This window comes from Heterocephalus glaber, unplaced genomic scaffold (assembly GCF_053883595.1).
Source record: "Heterocephalus glaber isolate CG9 unplaced genomic scaffold, H.glaber_assembly_v1.0 deba00001733, whole genome shotgun sequence".
NCBI lineage: Eukaryota > Metazoa > Chordata > Mammalia > Rodentia > Bathyergidae > Heterocephalus > Heterocephalus glaber.
This window is the reverse complement of record NW_028258444.1, coordinates 8,276,177-8,300,904: the sequence shown is the minus strand read 5'-3', so window position 1 is coordinate 8,300,904 and position 24,728 is coordinate 8,276,177. Positions and strand designations below refer to the sequence as shown.

At 33.5% G+C, this 24,728-nt stretch overlaps 1 protein-coding gene and 1 non-coding gene across 3 annotated transcripts in view; one reads left to right on the top strand and one right to left on the bottom strand.

The window, feature by feature from the left end:
• Window positions 1–24,728, top strand: part of Abcd2 (ATP binding cassette subfamily D member 2) — a 56,576-nt gene that overhangs the window by 6,864 nt on the left and 24,984 nt on the right. For both annotated transcript variants that reach the window (XM_004855005.4, XM_087200237.1), the window contains exons 3-6: window positions 3,377–3,498; window positions 4,983–5,151; window positions 6,147–6,241; window positions 9,939–10,084. In XM_004855005.4, coding sequence (XP_004855062.1) covers window positions 3,377–3,498; window positions 4,983–5,151; window positions 6,147–6,241; window positions 9,939–10,084 — 532 coding nt within the window. The remainder of the gene's footprint in view (window positions 1–3,376; window positions 3,499–4,982; window positions 5,152–6,146; window positions 6,242–9,938; window positions 10,085–24,728) is intronic.
• Window positions 7,938–8,040, bottom strand: LOC147821480 (small nucleolar RNA U13). Its single transcript, XR_015446994.1, has one exon. It is a non-coding gene; the product is annotated as a small nucleolar RNA U13 (small nucleolar RNA).

The window sequence follows — 24,728 nt, the reverse complement described above, 5'->3', positions numbered from 1 at the left end:
CTATGTTTTCTCCCAGCATGTTCAAACTTTCTGATCATATATTTAGGATGTGGTCCACTTTAATTTGATTTTAGTGCAGAGCGAGAGGTAGGGATCTAGTTTCAGTCTTCTGTGTGTGGCCCTCTATCTTTCCCAGCACCATCTGTTAAGGAGGGTGTCTTTTATATAGCCTATGTTTTGGGCCCTTTGTGAAAAATCAGATGGCGGGAGTGTAGATTCCTGGGTTTGTTTTGTGTCTTCTGCTCTATTCCATTGGTCTACATGCCTGTTTATGTGCCAATATTATGATGTTTTTGTTACTATGGCTTTGAAGTATAATCTGAAATCCATATTGTGATGCCTCACACTCTGCTCTTTTTGGTCACAGTTGCTTTTGCTATTTTGAGACTCCTCTGATTCCATTGATTTTTAGAATATTTTTCTAGTTATGTGAAGAATATTATTGGTTTTAATAGGGATTGCACTGAATCTGTTGATTGCTTTTGCTAATATGATCATTTTCACAATATTAGTTCTTCTAATCCATGAACAAGGAAAGTCTTTCTATCTTCTAATGCCATATTTAAGTTCTTTCTTCCATATTCTGTAATTTTCATTCTGGAGGTCTTTAATCTCCTAGGTGAGGTTAATTCAAATGTTTTTCTGGATGTTTTTGCTTTTTTGTCCTTGTACGCTTGTGAGCATAATTATTTTCCTGATTTCTTTCTCAGGTTAATTACTGGTGTACAGGAACACTATTGATTTTTGTTTGTTGATTTTATATCCTGCCATCTTAACATTTTTGTGCTTCAATTTCCTCATTTCCCAAATAGAGAAAATTAGCAGGGGTTTTACAAGAGATCACATATGCTAAACTCAGAACAGTGACTGACTTGTAGAAAATGATTAATGGATGTTTGCTTGTATGATTGTTAATGTTCTTTAAAGAAGTGGAGGATTTGAAGTCATAGGTGATACTATGGGTAAGAGAAACAACATGCAAGTTTTTCGCTGGAGGGTGAAAAGAAAAATAGCTCTGCAGTATGTTTTCTGGGCCATCCACTTACAAATTCTACTAAAATTTTGTGGTAAGGATAAGATTATATTAATGTTTAAGTTCACAAAATTGCATGGAGAACGTGCCATTTTCACATTAGAAGAGGAGCTTACAGATTTAGTTTAGAGCCCCAATTTTACCTAAGTGCACACAGGTTCTGGAAGTGTGAAGGATGGGATATTATGTAACTTCTGGGCACTGCTTTTTGCTTCTACACCCTGTTGCTTCCATATCCTCTCTATTGAAACTTATTCTGTAAGAGACCTGGGTAAGTTTAAAACTAATTAATTATAAGATACAATGATAGAAAAAAGAGACAAAACAATAGTTATAGTTTTATTATATTATTTTAAAGGACATTACTCCTTTCTTTATATGAAGAGAAAGACATATTGTGTGAAGAAAATAGATATCTGAGAGCTATAAGTTCAACTTTTGTAACATTAGTAGGCAACTTTCCTCTCTTTATACCAAATGCAGTCTGGACAAGGTCAGGTAAAGCTACTCATAGGTTCCTTTTGCCAGACCCTGCTACAGATACCTGTCAGATGAGGAAAGACTGCATCTGTGCTGCTGTCCTTGCCAAGTGTCCATCTGTGATGTGCAGTTGGAGGTGACGCAGCAGAAGTTGCAACTAAGAGCTACCGCTCCTAGGAGTGAAACTGAACTCTGTCTGCACCCTAGTGTGAGGGATAATGTTTTCATTTCTAAAATGTTCCTTCAATAAGATTATAGCCATTGCACCTGCTATATTATATTTTCTATTCCAATCCCAAATTATTGAAATGTCATTTTATATTATTGGACAGTTTGGATTTATTTACACTTCTGGTGAACAAGTAAACATATCAGTAATTCTTAATACATATCACACATACATTTTAGCTGTAGTTAGTCAAAAACATTAAGTGACTATGATTTTTAAAAGTATAACACACATCCCAACAAGCACACAGTCATTACTGTACTATTCAATAAATTTTCACAAAGTGAGTATATAAATAATATCACCACCCGAAAAAACAGAACTTTACCTTACCTAGTGTACCGTTCCATACATTTCCACAAATATATATATATATATATATACTGTGTGTGTGTATATATATGTAAGTATGTGTGTGTGTGTGTGTGTGTATATATATATATATATATATGTAGTCACCACTCAGAAAGTAATGGAATCTTACCATACCAAATACCTTATAGAGTTCCACTTTCTATTACCAACCCTTTGTGTCCTACTCTTCCCACTCCCCATGGCCAAAGCAACAGTAAGCATACCAACCCTTTCACCACTGATTATATTTGCTGGGTTTTGAACTTTATATAAAGTATGTTAAAAGTATGTGCTTTTTGTGACTGGCTTCTGTCACTTAGCATTATGTTTATGAAATTTATCAGTATTATTGAGAATAGCTCTAGTTCATTTATTCTCATTGCTATATAGTATCTTGTTGTATGACAATTCCACTTCATTTATTCTGTTGCTTTTTGTTGTATTGTTGAATATATATATATATACATATATATATTTCTTTCAGATACACACACACAATCTCAAGTGTCTTTTCCCACTTTGTCAGACAAGCATTTTCAGAAAATCTGTACTAAAAAGTTAATGCTTGAGGAGGAGAAGGAGCTAGGCAAAAAAAAAGGAAGTACATTAAAGTAAGAAGAAATCCCATATGCAAATATCAGAAGATTAACACAGTATGGCATGTTTGGAATACAGCTAAACCATATGGCAAAGGATATTTGAGAAAGTCTGAATTATGAGGGACAACTACTTTGTATTTTTATTAAAGCAACTGCTCCATGAATGTTTATTTAAGTATTTAAGTCAGTATTGTTTACTGACCAGATCTGTAATACTTTATTGTCCCGCTGTAATAATGGCAGAGTTGGATGTGGAAAAGGTTGAAGGCCAAATGAAAATAGTCCTGATTCCTATAGATTCAATTGCCCTAACTTCTAAAAAATAATAAAGCAAAAGGAAACTTCAAATAAAATCTGATACAAGTATGGTATTTTTATTTATTATTTTTTAAATTTTTATTTTAGTGGTACAATTTAGGTATAGAATATAATGACATTCATCATTGGAAATTTGCACCTTTACATAATCTCTCTTATTTCTTATTTTTCCTCCTGCTCCTGCCCTCCCTTCAACCCCTCCATCCCTCCCTATTTACGAGTATGGTATTTTAAATAATTCATTATATTTCTAGGAAATTGTTGTTACTAATGAAATATTAATGGTTATTTTAGCCATAGTTAATGTAAAATAAGACATTTAGTTTGTTGGGAAAACTCAATAGTTATGGCATTTTCTTTTAGATCTAGAGGATGGCCAGAAACAAGCTATGGTTAGTGAACGGACAGAAGCCTTTACCACTGCTCGAAATTTATTGGCCTCTGGAGCGGATGCTATTGAAAGGATCATGTCTTCATACAAAGAGGTACTTACATTTCTTTTCAGTTTGATTAAAATAAAATACATCATATGAAAATCAAGCACAGTGTATATTACCAGATAAACTTTGTATTTTGGGAACATATCTTTTCTCTACCAAAAGCTGCTGAGTATAATTAAGATGAACAACACCTCCTGTGTTGCTGCTAAACTCTATTATTTCTCTTTTTCTTGTCTGTTGTATATTTGTTTTTAAATTGTAAAAAAAAAAAAAAAGCTAATTCCTCATCTGTGAACTCAACTTAAAGTGCCTAAATTTACATTCTTATTTCAGCATTTACAAATTATGTGGCCTTAGTCAAGTTCATTAATCTGTCTGTGTCTTTGTTTCTTTATCTGTAAAATGGGGATAAGGACAGTACTAACTGTGTAGGGTTGTTGCAAGTTAATGCATGTAGAATACTTATTTAGCATTCAGTAAGTTAGTTAAAAATATTACTTCTATATCTAGCAAACTTTATCCAGCCTTCATTGATGAAATCTCACCAATCGAACATTACACCTTCTTGCTACTTTACCTACCATACAGATTGTGGGTTTTCCTTTTCTATCTTTATGTCTTTGTATAACTGGTGTGTTACACATAATTTAGTGACATGCTTTGTTTTTTGGTATCATTTTCTCAGTTTTTATGGTTTTCTTTCACTGAGAAAAGTGATCTAGATAAGAGATGAGTCACTTTTCACAGTACCCTGATAACAAGGTGTTTGCTTGATAGAAAAACCACAAGATATTAACTCAAATCGGACTGCTGGCAGAATAGGAGCAAGGCACATTATGGGCTAAGGCAGAGATTTATCTCATTTTATTTTATAATCTTACCTAGGAAAAAAGCCCACATATTTAACATTTTTCCTTAGCCATATGAATCATATTTGGCTTGAAATGAAGCTGGATTTGTACCAAGAGGATTTGAAACTTTTAACTGAACTCAATTTCAAAACGCTATCCTCTAGCACAGATATTTCTCTGGCCCTACAGGAATTTTTACAATCAATTTGGCTCAGAAATATTCATTTCATAAGAAAAGAAAAAGTACTTTTCTTTAATTTAAAATCTTCAATTTTATAAAGAAAAGACACCAAAGGTAAAGGATTGTCATTTCATTGAATTTTTTGCAAAATTTCTAGCTTTCTGGAAATGGAATTTGTCACATGAACAGGGGCCAAATCAGAAATTTGACTAAAAGATCCTTAAAAATGAAAATATTCTGAAATGTTCACATTTCATTTTGACTCATAACCAGGATGAATAATTTTTTGTGTTTACAATCCAATCAAACTTACATTGACAGCTTGCTATATTACTCTGTCAGTAAGCTTCTTACTGTCATTTACTTTATGTACTATGTCATTTCTCATGTATAATAAAATCTTTAACATTAAATTGAGAAGCTTACACTATTACACATTTATTTAAAGTCTGTCTTGGATGTATTAACTTTATTTTCTTTTTGTGTATTGATTTTAGATCACTGAATTAGCAGGCTATACTGCTCGAGTGTATAACATGTTTTGGGTCTTTGATGAAGTAAAAAGAGGCATTTATAAGAGAACAGCTGCCATTGAAGAGCCTGAAAACCATAGCAAGATTGGGGCTAACATAGAATTACCTCTCGGTGACACATTGGCAATCAAAGGTATGAAACTCAACTGATTAAGTGTTATTTTATCAATAGAGTCCTGTATTTAAGTATTATTTTTATCAATAGAACCAATTTTTTTTAACAAAATAGGTTTTAATAGTTACAAGGAAGCCACATTTAGATAACCAACATTATTTAAACAGCTATCCCTAAAATTAGTTTTGCAATATGAGGGGTGATGACTAACAACTAACATTACCCTAAAAAAGCAATGTTATGTTTATTTAGAAAAAAAATTCTAGAGCCATATTTGCAAATAGTGCACATGGCAGAATGAATTATTTGCTTTTAAAATTCAACTAACAGAATTAGAGCCAATGTCATATTGTTTTTTTATTAACCTATGTTTTAAGATTGTTTTATCAGAAGGGGAAAGGGAAGAAGGGAAAGGAAAAATTATGAGAAAAGAAAAAAAAATGGAAATGAAATCTATGTAACTAGGGAAGGGTGGAGGGGGTGAAGGGTGCACAAGTAATGGGGAACAAATAAGAACCAAGATACATCATGTACAGGCACAATCACCCAATGATCAATATAAACGTATTGTATGCCTAAACGGTACCAATAAAAGAATTTTTTTAAAAAGATTGTTTTATCACCATGTTTTAAAATGTATTTTTCCACTTCTTAAGGCTTTTTTTTCCCACAGCATTGTATTTTTTTCTGCAGGAAAGTTTAATTTAAGGAAGCAGAGTAGTTGTAAAAAGTATGGCTGGAGTATAGAAAATTAAGTTTAGCTGTGCAATCACAATGATACTGACATTAGATTATGATAAAATCGTGTTTCTTGGAAAGATTTTCTAAACAGGTGTCAAAATATACAAGTTTACATTAAGCATTGTTTCATATATAGATTTTCATAGTTTTCTTTTGGTTTACTACTATGAATTACCCTTATAATTGAGTTACTCACTATGATGCATTTAACTTTATTTAATTAACAATAACTTGGGATAACTTTTGTAACTGAAAGTTTTTCTTAATTATAGGAAAAGTTATTGATGTGGATCATGGAATTATTTGTGAAAATGTTCCCATAATTACACCAGCAGGAGAAGTGGTGGCTTCCAGGCTAAACTTCAAAGTAAGATGATATTCAAGAATCTTCTGATTATTGCCATCACATTAATACAAAACAACTTCAGAATTCATGTACCTTAAGTTAAATACTTGGAGGAGCATATGGAAGGAGGGGAAGTCAAGAAAGGTATGCACAGTGGCTCAATTACAGAAGCAGTTACTTCCCCCAGAAAGCAGAGAAAAAAGAGAAATTTGACTTCTACTGCTTTATTGTCAGGTTGAAAATGAAAATGACAGTGCACTGAGCCTATGCAAGGTAACTTTGGGGAACAATAAAAAGTTTGCTCAGAAACTAGCATATGGAAACAAATCTGAATTTTTCTTTATATAAATTACTAAAAAATATAAGATTATACTTTAATATACTTATTAAAATATGAGGGTAATGGTCAAGATTAATTAGCAAGTTTAATTCTGCTACTATACTGTTTCTAACTTTAATTTCTACTTAAGTAATCACATTTACTACTAGAATAATCATAAGATTCATGGATTCAACTTCAGTTTTTAAACTTGTTAAGAATAATTTGTTATGTAATATCCCACATCCTGATTACAAAAACTAGATGTAAAATATTCAAGAAAAACCTGAAGCATTGCATAATGGAAACATATTTTGTGTGACTGTAATGAAGGCAGTTCAGCTTAGTTCAAACAGGTCCAAAGATTGAACTTGATAATTGAATTTGAAACTAATGATTTTACTAAAGTACTGATGATTTTAGAATGGACCATAATCTGGGTTTAATTCTTAAAGATGTATTTGCAAATGAGATGGGTTGCAGAAGTTGAAAAGAGAGGGTGAGATGCACTAGAGAAAATTAGGTACCTGTGCCATACATCACTATTTACTTATCTGTTAATAGCTTAGCAATTTGTTATTTATGACTTTTGTGTAGTTTTTTTCTTTTGGTCTAATTAGGTATTGTAGTATCTATTCTTGTTGCCTCATTTAAAAAGAGTGAAATCAGCATACTTTTTTTTAAAGTTTATTAATACATTTTAGGTATACAATATAATGACATTCATCATTGGGACCTTTACATGATATATCTTGGTTCTTATTTTTTTCCCCATTCCCCTGCCCTCCCTTCAACCCCTCCACCCCTCCCTATTTACAAAGACTTTGTTTCCATTTTTTCCTTATCTCATATTTATTCCTTTCCCCTCTTTCCTTTCCCCTTCCCCTCCCACTTCCCCTTCCCCTTTGAACCTTTTCTTCCAATTTCACATTATCTGTTATACATTTTGATCCTTATTTACACTTTCAGTTTCTCACACCAGAGAAACTATTCGCTATTTACACATGTGTGTCCTATTTATTTCACTTAAGAGTATGGCCTCAGTGTGCATCTATTTAGCTATAAATGTCTCTATTTCCTCATTCTTTATGGCTGAGTAGTACAACATTTTATATATTAAAAAAAAAACACATCTTCTTTATCCAGTCTCCAGTTGATGGGCAATTGGGCTGTTTCCAAGTTTTAGCTATTACAAACTGTGCCACTATAAACATGGGTGCAAATATATCATTTATCGCTATAGTATGATTCTTTTAGGATTAGAGGTCCCATTTGACCCAGCTATCCACCCTGCTGGGTATCTTCCCAAAAGGATTAAAAGCATACTCTTTTTTTCCTGTCTCTTTGTTTTCTTCTCTTTTCTTTTCTTTTTCTTTCTTTTGTTCTCCTCCCACCCCATATCAGGCAGGTAATGTGTTGAAGCCATGTCAAAGTTTAGTGAATCACATGTCACACAAGGGACTGAACTACCTGGTCATTCCATCTATGAACCAGAAAGGATCATGCATCACACTCTGTGTGTGAAAAAGTCCAGAGCTCTGTTTCTTTTATATAAAATGAACTAAAAATACTTAATCTAGTGGGAAAAATCTTATTAAATTTGAAGTCTTACAAAATATACATCATTATAGTACACTTCTCGGTAATTATTTCTGACTTAGATAGGAAGTTATATTTTAGCTGTTGGGTCCCTACAACATGATAGAAAATTTTGTTTCTTTTGCATTGATTGAAAAATAAGTAGGTTTCTAGAAGAAAAGATTTTCATCCTCTTGTTGACCTTCAAAATGAGAAATATAATTTGCAGAAGAAAATTCAGTAAATGTGGGAATTCTTTGTCTGAAACTCATTGTTTATTGACATTAGAGAACTTATGCTGAGAAAATATTAATATAAAAGTCTTTAATTGCCACTCAAAAAGTGTTAAATTTCTGTGAATTCATAATACAGAATGACCCTATTAAAACAGTTTTGTGAATGTGCTTCTCACTTTCACAGATACCTTTAAAAAATCATTTGAAAGTATTTATGCTTCTACAAATTTAAACTTCTTTAATCTCCTCTAGTGAAAAAGTACATGAAAATCTAAAGTTAATTCTTTCCAGGTTTGTCCAAGAATTTTTTTGGATACTAGCAATGTAACACTCTTTCATCTTTGAGTTTTCATTATCATGTGTTCTACATCATTGATACTTGGATATTTGTATCCAGTCAATACAAAGTTACATCTATAGATATCCTGTGGATTTCTGTCTCTTGTGCTTGCAAAATGTATTTATTTTTATATCACTTATTAGAAAACATTATTTCTTAGGAGATATAAGTGAAAATTTTATTGCTGTTCCTCTTCTTTGTTCTTCCCTTTATATACTGTGGTAAGATAATTTCTTTCCCATTGAATGGAATGGAAACTCATGAAATTTAACTGTTTAAATCATAAATAAATAGAAGATAAAAGGAAGTCTCCAGTAAACAGATAAAGAGCTTCTGTTTTATTGATGAATACTACATACATGGAATATTTATGTATATTGATAAGATATATATTCTGCATTTATGCAGTTGTCCCTCGGTATCTTCGAGGGATAGTTGCAGAATCATCTGCAGATACCAAAATCTGCTAATGCTCAAGTCCTTTAATTGAAATAATGTACAGAAAGAAATCTGTATGTGTTCAATACAGATGCAATTTTGCCTTAAATATTTTTAATTCACAGATGTTTGAATCCTTACAAGTGGAACATGTGCATATGGATGGCCAATAATATGTTTTAATTCATCCCTAGGCACAAGACTAAACTGCAGTTCTTCCTTGCCTCTGTCAGCTTTCTAAACATATCTTCAACATCTGTGAATAAAGCAGAATTAGAGTCATCTTCTCTCATTGATTATAGGTTTGTGTGATTTCAGTAGCATTTCAGATTGCTGAAGTACAAAATAAAGCCACTCAGCTGGCTCTTCAAATAACTGTGCGTTATAGCACATAGCATCATTGACTGTTTTTTTTTCATTGACTTTTAGTTGTTGTTTAAGTCACTGTAAATGTAGTCATATAATATAAATAATTTAAATTTTATGATTTGTCTTCTTATATTGTTGTATTTCTCTATATATGAGTATATCAGATAATAATACTTCAATCAAAATGTTGTGAAGCCAGTGCTTAGTCCAAAAAGATCCATTTTCTTTGCAATTAAATTATTTTATGATGCTTTTAGCCTTGGAGAATTGTTGAAGCCAAACTTGATCTGCTTGATCCTCATACTGTATATTTTTCTTTGATTTCTTGTTTATCCAAGGTGATCATGTGATTGAATTTTTTTAATGAATCTCTTTTACATGCTCCCAAATGAAATTATTTTTAAATATTGCAGTTTGTAATTTTATTTTTGATGTTAGGTACAAGAAGGAATGCATCTTTTGATAACTGGTCCCAATGGTTGCGGAAAAAGCTCTCTCTTCAGAATTTTAAGTGGACTGTGGCCTGTGTATGAAGGAGTCCTTTATAAACCACCTCCACAGCATATGTTCTATATTCCACAAAGGTAAGTATTTTTTCTATATCACAAGAAAAAAATATACTTTTGGTCTTGAATTTTGTTGATTCTTTAGGCTCTTTTCAAGGATATAGTTCATTGAGAGAAGCTACTAAGGAAATTAAAATTGGATTATCCCAAAAAGTTTTGTTACTGCTATGATTTTTTTTTCTTTTTTCTTTTTTTTTGATACTGGGGATCAAACTTGGGACCTTGCACTTGCAAAGCAGGCGGCAGCACCACTGAGCTAAATTCCTGGACACTACTATGATTTTAATAGTCTCTGGAACAATATCACTTATTTTCATTTTCATATCTGACTAGTCGTAATGAAAACTCAAAAACTGCTAATGTTAGGCTCAAGAGATAGCAAACTATTTCAAAGAATACCTAGATTGCCTTAGATGTTAGATTACCTCTTCTCATAGAAAATATAGTATTTAGATGGAATACAGAGTTCTCCATCAAGCCTTCTGCATTCATATATTCTAATTGAATATTTATGTTTAAGCACCTTGGTAAAAATAACTATTATTATCATTGTGCTACATAATTCAAAATAGTTCTAAGAATGAGTATAAAGTATAATATTCTTTTAAAATCTTTAGCTATCATACATTATAACAATTTAGAAATGTGTAAACACAAAGTTATACATTTGAGAATTTGGAATGTTTATTATGGATAGGAGAAAATGAAGTTTGAAGAAAAGACACTACTTATATTCATCTGGTCCAATAATGTTTCCGTATGTTACCATTACAGGTTAAACAGACATCTGTTTCTGTTGGAACAGGGGATTGGTTCTGTGGAGCCTTACAGAGCTCCAAGGCTGGAAGTACAATATTAGAGCAAACATAAAAGTTACATCAAGTATAGCACAATCTCATGTCTTTTCTGCCCCTTTTTCTTTGTTAAAGAGCACTGCTACCATTCTGGCCATGTGTCTAATTTTTAGAGCATATGTAGTAGTTAGGCAGATGAGGTTTTAAAAATTATTGTCTTTTCTTTAAAGTAAGACCAATAATGGTAGAAGTTATCTGGAGTATAGGAAAATGAAAGCATTAGCTGAAAATTTGAGCATGAGCACTGTCGTGTTGGTAGTCATGTTAAACGCAAAATACATAGGCACCAAATTTATTGTTCCTTCCTATGTTTTAAATTCCTTTGGGATTATTTCTGATTCTGAAAATTAAATTTTACTGCCAAAAGTTTAAGTTTCAGAACTTAACACATTAAGTAGACTTATTTGAATTTTGTATTTAAATTATAAAATATGGAATCATGAGGAAAATATCCTATTGTAGAATTCTATTCTCTTAATGAAAATGAAGATATATAAATAAATTTTATACATTTTAGTTATTATAGATTTCATGTGTAATATGAAATATACAGTGCTTGAATATACCTTTGACTTGAGTGATATAGGACATTTCCAAGCAGTGAATGAATTCATGAAAGTTTATAAATTAATTTTGTCCACAGAGAGACCTATGTTATTTTGAAACAAATATAAATCACTGGGAAACTTTATCCTACTTGTGAAGTTTACTTTTGCCTAAGCAAAAAGCTCAACTACAACCTACTTAAAGAGAAAAATAAGAATGAGAAATCTGTTTTGAAGGCTAAAAGTGTTTTTATAATCATTATTTTTTAAAGTTAGTACCTTATTATATGGTTTCTAGAATCATAAAAATTTGTATTCATGTTTAAAATTTTTACAAGACCATTTCCTTACAAAAATCCTAACATTTATTTGAATGAATATATAAACCATGAGTCTAAATGTCTTCATTTCTTATACTCTAATAGCTGCCAATTTTTTCAAGTACGTTTGAAAATAATCTTATGTGATTTTATTAAAATAAAGCTGATATATGGTCTATTTCAAAATATTTGTCAGAAAATAATCTTTTAACTTTTCTTCTTAAACTACTCTCTTTAATAAATATTATAATCTAAATTTTTTACATTACTTTGTAGCAACAGAATATAGTTGAACTACTAGTTTGGCAGGAAAAAAAGAGCCAGCATAGAATCAAGATATAAGTACAATTTTCACAAGTCATAAAACAAACACAGTAATCACCCTACACTCACATTTTGTGGTAGAAATACTTCTTGGTAGCAGATGGAGCTCTTTATGTTTTAATCAAATGCACAAGTATATTAGTTATTACTTTCCCAGGAAAATGGAGTATATTTATGAACACAGACTTTTTTTTTCTCCTCCTACTTTTTATTTATTTTTTTCCTGCATTAACTTTATTGGTACATTTTAGGTATACAATACAGTTACATTCATCATTGGGATCTTGTACTATTACATGAGTCTCTTGGTTCTTATTTTTTTCCCCTTCCCTTGCCCTCCCTTCACCCCCCCCACCCTTCCCTATTTGCAAAGACCTTGTTTCCATTTCTTTCCTCTTCTCTTATTTTTTCCTTTCCCTTTTTTCCCTTCCCCTACCCCTCCCAATTCCCCTGCTCTTTTAGACCTTTTCTTCCTGTTACACAATATCAGTTATACATTTTTAAAATTACAATACTAAGATCTAGGAGACATTACCACAGATTTTACAGAATTTAAAAGGATATAGAAAGCATATTACAAAAATCTGTTTTGAAATAAATTTGACAACTTCTAAGAAGTAACTTAGAAGACAAATTAATGAAACTAACCCTGGAGGAAATATAAAATTTGAATAGCACCTATTAAAGAAAGTATATTCCTAGCTTGAAAACCTACCTATATGACAACAGCAGGCTCATAAACATTTTAACTGATAAATTATATCAAACAATTAAAGCAGAAAAAAGAAGGAACACTTCTCCCCTCATTTTAGGAACTCAACATTGTGCTAATCCTAAAACTGGAAAAGATAATAGAAGAAAAAAGTATGAACATAATTTAACAAAACAAACTATTAGAAGTCAGATCTGGCAGGATGTAGAAAGTGGTTTTGTTATAGGGACGGCAGTGTTGGTTCAGCATTGAAAGATCCACCCCCAAAATTCATCATTTTAACAGAGGAAAGGAAAAAGCCATATGATCCTGTCACTAGTCGGAGAAAAAGTATTGGACTAAATTCTACAGCTGTTCATGGTAAAAGCTATCAGGAGACTAGAAGTAGAACAGAAACTTCTCAACAGATTAAAGACATGTACTCCATACTTCCAGCGAGAATGCCTTATATGAATGGAGAAGATACAATGCTTTCTCCTTAAGGTGGGGAACAAGGACAGATATGCTTACTCTTTATTTGTCCATTAAACTTTGAAACCTAGGCCCAAACCAAAATAGTCTGGCAATAAAATGACACAACTAGGATAGGATTGGCACAGCAGAAGTAAAATCTTTATATGTAGATGAAATGATCATCTAGAGAGAAAACACTAAGAAATCTCTAGGAGCCCCTAGAACTTGTACTTGAATTTAGCAGGATTAGAAAACACAAGGCATATATAAAAATTCAGGTCTGTGTATACTTGCTATAAATGAAGAATTGGATATTGAAATTTAAAAGTTATGTAGGAGTACAAAGGACCTAGAAAAGTTAAAAACAAAAACAAAAACAGTGTTGGAAGAGGTTTAGTACCTAATTTTAAGACTTCTTCTAAAGCTTCAGTAATCAAGGCAGTGTTGGTGTAAGGAAAGACATATAGATATATAGATCATTTGAATAAAACAGAGAATCTAGAAATAGAACCACACATATATGGTCCACTGAAAAACCACATCTTTTTTATTTTTATTTTTTCTGGTACCGGGGATCAAACTCGGGTCCTTGCACTTGCGAAGCAGGCAGTGAAACCACTCAGCTAAACCCCCAGCCCTGAACACAGACTTCTAATGACATCATGGAGTATACAAAGAAAAAAGTGAACTACCAAGGAAAAAGGCTCTATTTTGTATATTAAACCCCTTATTTTCAAACTAGATTATTACAAAGAGTGTTACTGTTACTTAAGCTGGGATATCTGAATTCCTAGGAAACTGTGAAATCACCTCAGTGTTTTCTCAGTAAATGTCTTCTAATACTTTAGCGATATTAATAATGAGGACCAGATAGAAAATCTGAGCCTTAGTTCAAGAATACAAATAGCTGTGCTACATAAATTAGTTTCAGAACAGTTTCTCTTCACCTTAACTTTAGTAATGGTGGGATTTTTTTTTTTTTTGGTACCGGGGATCGAACTCGAGTCCTTGCACTTGCGCAGCAGGTGGCAAAACCACTGAGCTAAATCCCCGGCCCCAGTGGTGGGATATTTTAATTTTAAATGTTAGCACATTTGATAAATTTTAAGAAAGAAACATTCCACCTAAAATCTAGGTTAGCCACTCTAAATCAATGGGACGGCATATGGTGAGATAATCAATTTTGCTTTTATAATATCTTTTAAAAATATTTTGGCAATTTTGCTCTGTTGGAGACTGAATTTTCTGAGCAATGAGGCTATTCTTCTTAAAATAATGGTTGAAACACATTGTCCTTTTATATTAGCTTTCCTGACCCCCAAGAATAGTGTTTCACTTAGATACAGATCCTGATTCTTTCGTCAATTCCTAGTGCAGTTTCTGTCTGCCCAAGACCCAAGGATAGATTTACGACCCCTGATCTTGCTTTCAGTAATCCACGAATTTATGGCCTATTATTGTATTTCCCTGAAAATAAGGCAGTATCTTATATTAATTTTTGCTTCAAAAGATGCAATAGAGCCGGGGATTTAGCTCAGTGGTTCCGCCGCCTGGCTCGCAAGTGCAAGGACCCGAGTTCTATCCCCTGTACCAAAAAAAACACCACCAAATGGCCATTTAGTTCTGGCCATGCTTGGCCCGGGGATTTAGTTCAGTGGTTTCACTGCCTGCTGCACAAGCGCAAGGACCAGAGTTCGTTCCCCGGCACCCCCCCCACCGCCAAAAAAAATGCAATAGAGCTTATTTTCAGGGGATGTCTTATTTTTTTCATGTAAAACAATCTACATTTATTCATGTACAAAAGTCTACATTTTTTCAATACAGTTATGTGATCATCTTCTGGAACATCTGAACTCTTGAAACCTCAAATTCCAGCTTGAATTTCTGGCAACTCCATTTCCTGTAGAAATACTGGCCCCTGTCTCCCATGTCCAGCAGTAAAGTTCTCTGTAGATGAGCACTTCTTGCCCATGTGGCCTGCTCATGGTGCATTGGCAACACAGCTGTCCATAGTTTTTTCCCGTGAATTCTTCACCTGAATCATGATCTCTGCAGGCTGGGCTTCACAAGGTTTCCATTAAATCAAGTGTTAATTGAAGACTTCTGAGACAGGATTGTCAACAAAAATGATGACAGTTAAGAATAATGGGCCACACAAAAGTGATGAAAAATTGCGGACACCAAAATTCAGAAAACATTTATTTCACGTCAGTGCATTAAGTGTGTCTGTTACAATACATGACATGTTGAATTATGAAGGTTCCCATTAGACACAACCATGTCCATTCATTACCAAGTGTTCACATTATTCTTGCATTGTGTCTGTGCTCTGATTGGTCATTTGGCTCTAAGTCTCAAGTTCCTCTATTTACAAAGGACTTCACCTTTTCTCAAAGGCACCCATTTGGGTATTTACAAATACTTAAATATAATTTATATTATCATTTATTTTAAGTATTAATGTCAATAATATTATCTATTTATATTTAATCATATTTTAATAATATTATTTTATAATTCAGTATGTCCATCATGTGCTGTAACAGGTACTGAATGCTTTGGCCTGGTCAATGATATTAAGTGGGGCTTATTTTGGGGGTAGAGCTTGCATCATGAGCATGCTGAAAAGTCAGGCTGGGGCTTATTTTCTGTTTAGGTCTTATTTTCAAGGAAATACAGTAGTTGCTTTCCTAGTAGTTGCCAGTGAGCCTCTCTTCTCAACCATTAAAGCCCACAAAGACATCCTTTTATGTATTTATTTAGTTTACCAGCTAACAAAATGTAATGCAGTAACAGTCACCAAATTGAGAAATTGAAATATGTGGTGGGATTTGGGGGAACAGATAGAGTAACAGAGGAAGAAAAGGAAAGAAGAAAACAAGAATAATAGGAAATAGTTGGTATTTACTGAGAAAAGGTAGTAAAATTTTGCATTCTTCTATACTACTTTTTTTAGTCCTCTAGAGAATCCTTTGTATACATAACAGTGTGTTTCTTCTCTACAACCATCTCCAGTTGGGCACCAACCCATCATGCAATTCTATTTCAAATTGTCCTGCTCTCACTACTCTTTCTTGGCAGAAATATTTCAGGTCAGAAGTCTTAACGATGGTCTTATTATTCAAAACGACATCCCCAAATAGTCCAATAAGATCCGAAATAGAGTCAGACTTCCCACAGTTGTGTATGAACAGGTAACCTGTACACACTTCTGACTTTCCAAGACTTTGTAGTCGGAGAAGTAAAATGCTGGGAAAGTGAAAGAAGGCTCACTAGGGGTAGAGACATAGCTTCAGTGGTGTATCCTGGCTAGCATGCACAAGGCCCTGTGTTCATTCCTCAATACTGAAAACAGAAAAGTGTTATAAGGGTTAAAATCAACAGACCAACCTTTTTTTTTCTTTTCTTTTTTTGTGCTGGAGATAGAACTCAGAGCATCATGCATGCTAAATACATGCTCCACCATTAATCTACACCCCTAGTACTGACCGAACATTTTTAAACTGAAAGAAAAAAAGGGAAAAGACAAAAGGGGAAGACATAGATTGATACCAGGCTTAAAATCTTAAGCAAATTATTATACATTTCCTACCATTTTAACCAGTTTTACTGAAGCTGTGCTATAAAATACTATGAACAGTAGTATCTTAGACAAAACCCTTTTCATTATGGTGATTATATCTTACGTGGTTATAAACAAAAACATACAACTAACTGGAATAAAAATGACAATAGTGGCTCAAGAAAAGCAAGATATGGCATAGATATTCAAAATCAGGAAAAGTTAAACAGAATGATGTGTTATTTGCCCTGGGTTTTGAAACTTAATTAGGATTTTTACAGTTGTCCTAAATTTAGACATTTTTTGAGTGTGTAAATGAGTCATGAATGCCAGAGTCAAGTAAGCAAAAGGTTTTTGTTTCTGTTGTTTGGAAACTCCTAAGAAAGAGTCTCATATTCCACTCACCCTAACACACCAAGCTGAGAGAAGATATTTGTTAGAGTCCTCTTCGCTGCTATTATATCCTGTAGGTCCTTAAGCATTACAGAAGTGTTCCTTTTAACTGAAGATCATTGACTTATCTTTTAAGGTGTCCTAGTAATTTGAGTGTTCACCCTTTTCCTAGTTACCACCTAAGGCACTACTTCCTTCTTTGTGTAAATGATAGTCTTATATGTTACATTTTACAGACTGTTAATGCTTCTTGAAAACCTAGTAAAAGATGACAGTGGTTTGGTCCCACAACTCTCTTTATTGTCCCCCTTTTGTCAGAAGATATTGTGAATTTATAAATGTTGTTTGCAAGCTCAGTATTCGTTTACTAGCTACTTCATCTAGCGGGTTATTCCAGTGCCATGTTGTACTTGTTGGGGAGATTTGTGAGAGGAGAGACAGAATCTGTCACCCAGGTCAGATGGCGATTAGGCAGAGCCACAACAGAGCTGATACTACCCTATAGTTTCCCCAAACACTGGAAAGGCTTGAGACGCCATGAGGTCCTGCCCACCTCCCCATGTTCGCAGACAGGGGTTTCTTCTGAGCCTGGGGATGGCCCTACATTCCACAGGTAGGAGACAGATAGATGTCTACGGCAGAGAGATGCAGAATGGCACCTGGGCCAGACGTCTTCTGGCCGTGTACTAGGCAAGAAAAGCCTGTGAAAGGAAGACACTGGGACAACTGTGCTATCTCTGTGCAGTGAAGAAAGCAAGAGAGTGTGGGTTCCCTGGTCAAAGTTAGCATAGAATTGGGGACTTGGGAGTTGGGAAAACTGTGCCACATTTGTCTTCTCCTAAATTGATGGAGGCAGTTGAATCTTGAGATCCCCACAGAGGCCTGCAGTTAGTTGTTCATGCCTGGAGCACAGGTTGCCACCAGAACCCAGGTCTGGAGGGAGTGACAGCCTGTGCTGCTCGGGCCGGGCAAGTGACTGATCCACAGAGGGAAACTGCTTGGCTGAAAATAACCAGACTGTGACTCCAGTGTGGCTGGAGCTATGTGTACACTGTAAGTTAGTGCTAGAACTGTGTGAAGATTTTGATTTTTACTTTTATTTTTGTTATTGTAGTTTGGTTTGGTTTTTTGAGACAGGGTCTCACTATGTAATTCAGTCTGGCCTTGAACTCACTGTGTATCCCAGGCTGGTCTCAAACTTGTGATCCTCCTGCCTCAGCCTCCCTAGTGCTGGGATTATAGACATGCACCACCACGCCCGGCCTTGTTGTAGTTGATATTTCCTTGCTTGTTTGTTTGATCTGGGTTATGTTGGGAATTTTTTTTCCTCATTTTTGAAAAAAAAAATTTCCTTCTGATTCTTGTTCTTTCTTGATATTGTTTTGTTATTTTACTTTATTATTTAAGGTTTACCCCTTTGACCCTCTCCTTCTTTTAGTTCTTTTTAAAAAATTTTACTCCCTATCACTTTTTCTTTTCTCTTCCTCATTTTCTCACCTTCTTGCCTTCCCCTTTCTCCTCTCCTTCAATCAATAATAGGGCCCTGTATATGAGCATTAGAGAATAAGAATTAACCAATGCTATAATTTAAACAATATCCCTCAAGGGCATGTTGTGGTAATCTTATAAATTTGGCTTAGAGGAGCCAAACAAAGATAACGACAAATATATAAACAGGTTCTGACAATCTCACAGCCTCCCTCAATCTCAAAATACACTTCCACCCATCTGCATGCCATCTCCTGCCTACACAAATATTCTCTCAAAGCCCTTCAACACTAGCCCTTTTCTCCAGGATAAAAATAATCCCAACAGACTCTGACCTATTTTTCACCTACTGTCATTTCTCTTACCTTCCTCTCTTCCCACTAAGTAGCCCCTTCTTTTTCCCCTTCTCTCTTTCAGCCTACCTACTTCCCAGCTGAACTGCAAATAGCAGTATAATAGTCTGTAAGGGGTATTGATAAAAGGATACATTTATAAAAAAAGAAAAGTTTTAATGTTTATGATTGATGTATGATTGGATCTGTTGATGCTTTTCTAGCCAGTAGAAAATCTCTTCTTACAACACAGTGATAGGATCCAACCCAATAAGACTGAATACTTTGAAGTAGTAAACAATTCCTCTTGACAAAGCCAGGAACACATCACTGGAAAACAGAACATAACTAAAGAGATCTTCATACCAACAATAAATTCTCTTCAATCTATTTGATCTCAACCCTAAGTATAAAAAAAGAAGAAGAAAAAGATAGGAACATGAAAAAACAAGGCTACATAATGGCTTCAGAGACCCCCAGTTCTCCCAAAGCAGATCCAAAGGGCTTCAGTGGAGAGAAAATCAAATACCAGATAGCTGATAAAAGCCGAGAAGTCAGATGGAATGAATATATCGAGCAAGATGAGTAGTTAGACAAAAGGGGGTGGGGGTAGTCAACAACAGAAAAAGAATGTGATGGCAGGAATAAATCAGTAACTTTCAGTAATAACTCTAAATGTAAATGGCCTAATTAAACACACAGGTTGGCTGATGGATCAAAAAACAGAACATAACAGTCTGGTGCATTCAAGAGACTCATCTAATCCAAAAAGAAATGCATAAACTAAATATAAAAGGATAGAAAATAATATTCCATGCACCAAGACCCCAGTACAAGCATGAATAGCAATCTTATTCTTAAAGTAAGCTTCAAGCTAAAATTGATCAGAAGAGGCAAAAAAGATCACTACATACTTGTTAAGGATGCAATTCAACAGGAAGAGATAATTATGGTTTAAATATGTATGCACCAAATATCAGTTCGATCAACTTCATAAAACAAACACTACTAGACATTGAAGATCAAATAAATATCAACACAATCATAGTGGGTGAACTCAATACTCCACTTTCACAAATATATCAACTAATCAAAAAAATTAACAAAGAAATACCAGATCTGAACCATACCTTCAAACAAATGGATATAATCCTTCAGTTCCTAGTGATCCATTTTTGGAATTCCTATAATAATGGAATATGATGAAATGTGTTCTCTTCAAATTCTTGTTCCTTGAATTTTTCTAGGTAGCAGATGAATTTCATGTCATAATTCAAACACTTTCAATCTTCAGCATAAATGAGTCAAAAAATACCTACAGAATGTTCTTCCCTATTAAAACAGACTATACATTCTTCCCAGAAGCACATGGATGTTTCTACAATATAGACAAAGCTTGCTTAAATAAATGCAAAAGAATTAAAATCATCTTAAGTATATTATCAGATAATTGTGCACTGAAACTGGAAATTAATCATGAGAGAAACAACAAAAATTTTATAAACACCTGGATATTAAATAACACTATTGAGCACTCAGTGAGTCACAGAAGAAATCAAGGAAGAATTTAAACAATTCCAAGAATCAAATGATAATGCCAGTACAACATACCAGAACCTATTGAACACAATGAAAACAGCCCTAAGAGGAAAGTTTATTGCTATGAATCCTTATATTAGAAAAACAGAATGTGGACAAATAAATAACCTAATGATGTACCTCAAGATACTAGAAAAACAAAAACAGTCTAAACCTACCCTAGGATTTTTCACAAAACTACAGAAAACAATTCTAAAATTGTGTGGAACTAGAAGAGACCTCAAAGAGCAAAAGCAACCCTGGAAACAAGAGAAAAGCAGGAGACATTGCTATCCCAGATTTCAAGTTACATTGCAAATAAAAAAGCATGATATTGACACAAAAACAGACATGTGGATCAATGAAACAGAATAAAGGATGCAGAAACAACTCCAGCCATCTGATCTTTGACAAAGAGGTCAAAAACATACAATACACTGGAGGAAAGATAGCTTCTCTGGAAATGTTGCTAGGAAAACTGACTACACACATGCAAAATATTGAAGCGAGATCCATATCTTTCACCATATACTAAACAAAAAATCAAAATGGATCAAAGATCTAAATATTAATGCAGAAGTGGTTAACCTGCTGGAAGATAAAATAGGTAAAACTCTTAAAGACATAGGCATAGGCAAGGACGTTCTGAAAAGAATCATTTCATAAATAACATCAAGAATGAAATGAGATTATATCAAGAATCATATGAGATTATATTAAATTAAAGATCTTCTACACTGCAAGAGAAACAACCAACAGAGCGAAGAGACAACCTACAGAATGGGGAAAAATTTTCCAGCTATTCCTCAGGCAGTGGAGTAACATCTAGAATATATAAAGAACAACAACAACAAAAAAACCCAACCAAACAAACCAAAAAAACCAGACTCCACAAAATAAAAGACCCAATCTAAAAGTAGTCAACTAAAATGAATGAACTGAAATTTCTCAGATGATGAAGTACAAATGGCCAATAAAAACATTGAAAAATGTCTAACATCTCTGGCCTTTAGAGAAATGCAAATTAAAGTAACACTGAGATCCTTTCTTACTTCAGAAAGACTATTATCAAGAAATCAAATACCAAATGCAGGCAAGACTTCATGGAGACACTATTGATGGGAATGTAAATTTATACAACCACTATGGAAGTCATTATGAAGACTCCTCAAAAAACTAAAAGTAGAAATTCCATTCAACCCAGCTATTGCTCAAGTAACTTCCCAAAAGAGTTAAAGACATTATTTTACAGTCATACATGCAAACCCATGTTTATAGCAGCACAACTCATAATAGATAAATCTTTGAAGCAACTTGTATCTTCATCAGCAGATGAATGGATAAATAAAATGTGGTCTTTCTATTTAATGGAGTATTATTCTGCTATAAAGAAGGGTTAATTTGAGAGATTTGTAGGAAAATGGATGCACCTTGAGTCCATGTTAGGTGAAATAAATCAAATATACAAACTTAAATATTGCATGGTTTCTTTTATATGAGAAACCCAAAGTATAAATAAATTAAAGAGCAAAATAAAAGACAAAAACAGAGAGATTCATCTTTTCCCAATGGGAAGGTTATTAAGAGATGGAGTAAGGGGGAAGAACGACATAAAGATGTGTTTTGTACATGTACCAATTCATCACAATGATGTAAGCATTATATACTGCAAATATAGACAGTGATACCTCAGTTGTCAAACTCAAATCATTCCAAATTCATTTTTGAATACTGAGAAATTCAAGAAATAAACATATTTTTCCCATCAGAAATAATGGAAAACCAAATAACTGGTTCTGAGGCCCAAAAATTACACTTATAAATTCATTTTTCCAGGACTTTAACAACTTTCACAGTGAGTTCTTTCTTTAACTCTATCATGATTTTCACAGTTGTCCTCTTAGCTTTACTCTCGGTATCACTAACTTTCTTTGGAGCCAGGGTTACGATATTTTATGCAAATAGAGCACACACACACAAAAGCACAATGACAAATGTTTTTTGCACTAACACAAGTACTGTACATTATCTGGCTGAGAGCAGCGCTTAGATTGAAGCATCACCCCTTGTGTCCATGATGCAACATGTGACTCATTCTCTGCCCAAATTTTTTCAAGTTGGATTTTTGGTTCAACTATTAAGCAAAGTTCTGAACACTGAGCAGATTTTTTTTTGCAATTTTCTGTTTGAGTAGTGGACCGTTTGAGCTTGGAGCCACTCAACGACAGAGGTATCACTGTACTTATAAAAATGAAACTTTTGAAAAATATGAATACTACTTAATAGTTAAAAATCACATTTTAATATTAAATGCAACATAAAGTTTTAAATTTTATTATAAGCAAGACTGGTAACACCATTAATTAGACTATAGCAAGTTAAATGTAGATAATTTTATTTTTGACCATTGTTTTATGTGTAAATAATACATATTATGTTCTGCCTAAGTCATACTAAATACAGTATTTTAAATGATTAAATTGAAATTCAGAGACTTAGACTTGTGTAGCAGTTCAGGGGTAGAATTTACCAAGTCTTTAGATACAAACTCTGTATTCACTGCCTCTCCTTTTCAGATTAATAAAATTACCCTAGTAAAACATCTTCCTAAAATGAACCACCCTATGTTTGACCCTAAATACTTTCCCAGATAATCATAATAATTAAAGCCTCTAGAACTGTCTCAACTTTCTGAGGAATAACAAAATATCATTCTTTAAAATTTACTTTAAAAATTTCTATATTTAACCGTGTTTTCTTAGGAAGAAGAGGTTGAAACTTAAAATCTCAGCTTTTAGAAGTGCCAGTTTTTGTGGTTTTTTAATGGCTTTTCCAATTTTTGCCCTTTTGAGATAGACCTTATGTAATTTTTAAATTTAATAAATTAAAATTGAGTTCATCTTGAGAATGTTGTGACCTTATTAGATAATGAATGGATTCTGGGCATCTTAAACAAGGGCTGAGAGTCTCTGGCCTGTTACTTTTGTTTTTAAATTATATAGTGTTAATCAACTACTGTGTGTTAGTCACTACTCTATGTAAGCTTTTCATTTTTCTCCATGACATCCTATAAGATTGGTGTTAGTATCCCTATTTTATAGATGAAAAAACATAGAGAGGTTGAAGTCATCCAGGAGATAAAAGTTGGAGATAACATTTGAATTCAGGTGTGTCTAACTCTAAAGCCACTTTTTCTTGGTTAATGCTGGTAACAGCAGAGAGGTCTCTGAAAAATTACTAATTTACCTGATCTTGCAAGTGAGTATTACCAGCCGTCATTTTTTTAAAAAGTGTGCTGAATGTGTACTAGTATCAAGCTATTATGTGAGGGCAAAGGATTGTCTCTACTCCATATTAAACCTGGGGATCGAGGGAACCCAAGCCAATTTTAACGTAAATAGCACAGATAGGCTTCCATTCATATATATAAATGCGAGGGAAGCTATATTCTTATGCAAATGAAACTCCTTTAAATTATGTTCAATTCACATTTAAAGTAGGTTCATTTTCTCCACTAGCTTATTCTTATAAAAATATTTCTGTATAAAAATTTTAGATAATTTCTCGAAATTATTCCTTAATTTAAAATCAAAATTCTTACAGAGATAAGAAGCAAGCAGATCTTGGATTTTACAATGCATTATGGCATAATCAGTGTTTACCTCTGATATCATCAAAAGAGGAGAGTGTCTCTTGCAAAGAAAGTAAAGACTGTTTTGTTTCAGGAAGTGATAAAGAATGGGCAGAACATTTGAAATAATGCCAGTAACACCAACGCTGGCAACAGTTGCACCTGCACCGAATCAGTTTTGTTGATATTTAAAAATGAGAGCCTGTTTAGGATTGTTTATAAATGAATGCCTTCCAAATCCAGGATTTACTCTTTGGAGTGTTAGGGGTACTTTATATTAAGTAATCATTTTTAATACAGACATAAAACCAGGTATTGACTATTAAAGGATGAGGAAGCACATGAGATCAAAAAGGAGGATACAGGATCTGTTTTGCCTCCTTTTTCTACAAAGCCCAGAAAAGAGTCTGTTAAAGTATTTTCAATGAGATCTTTGCTTTTCTTCTTTTGTCTCACATTTAAAAATGAGA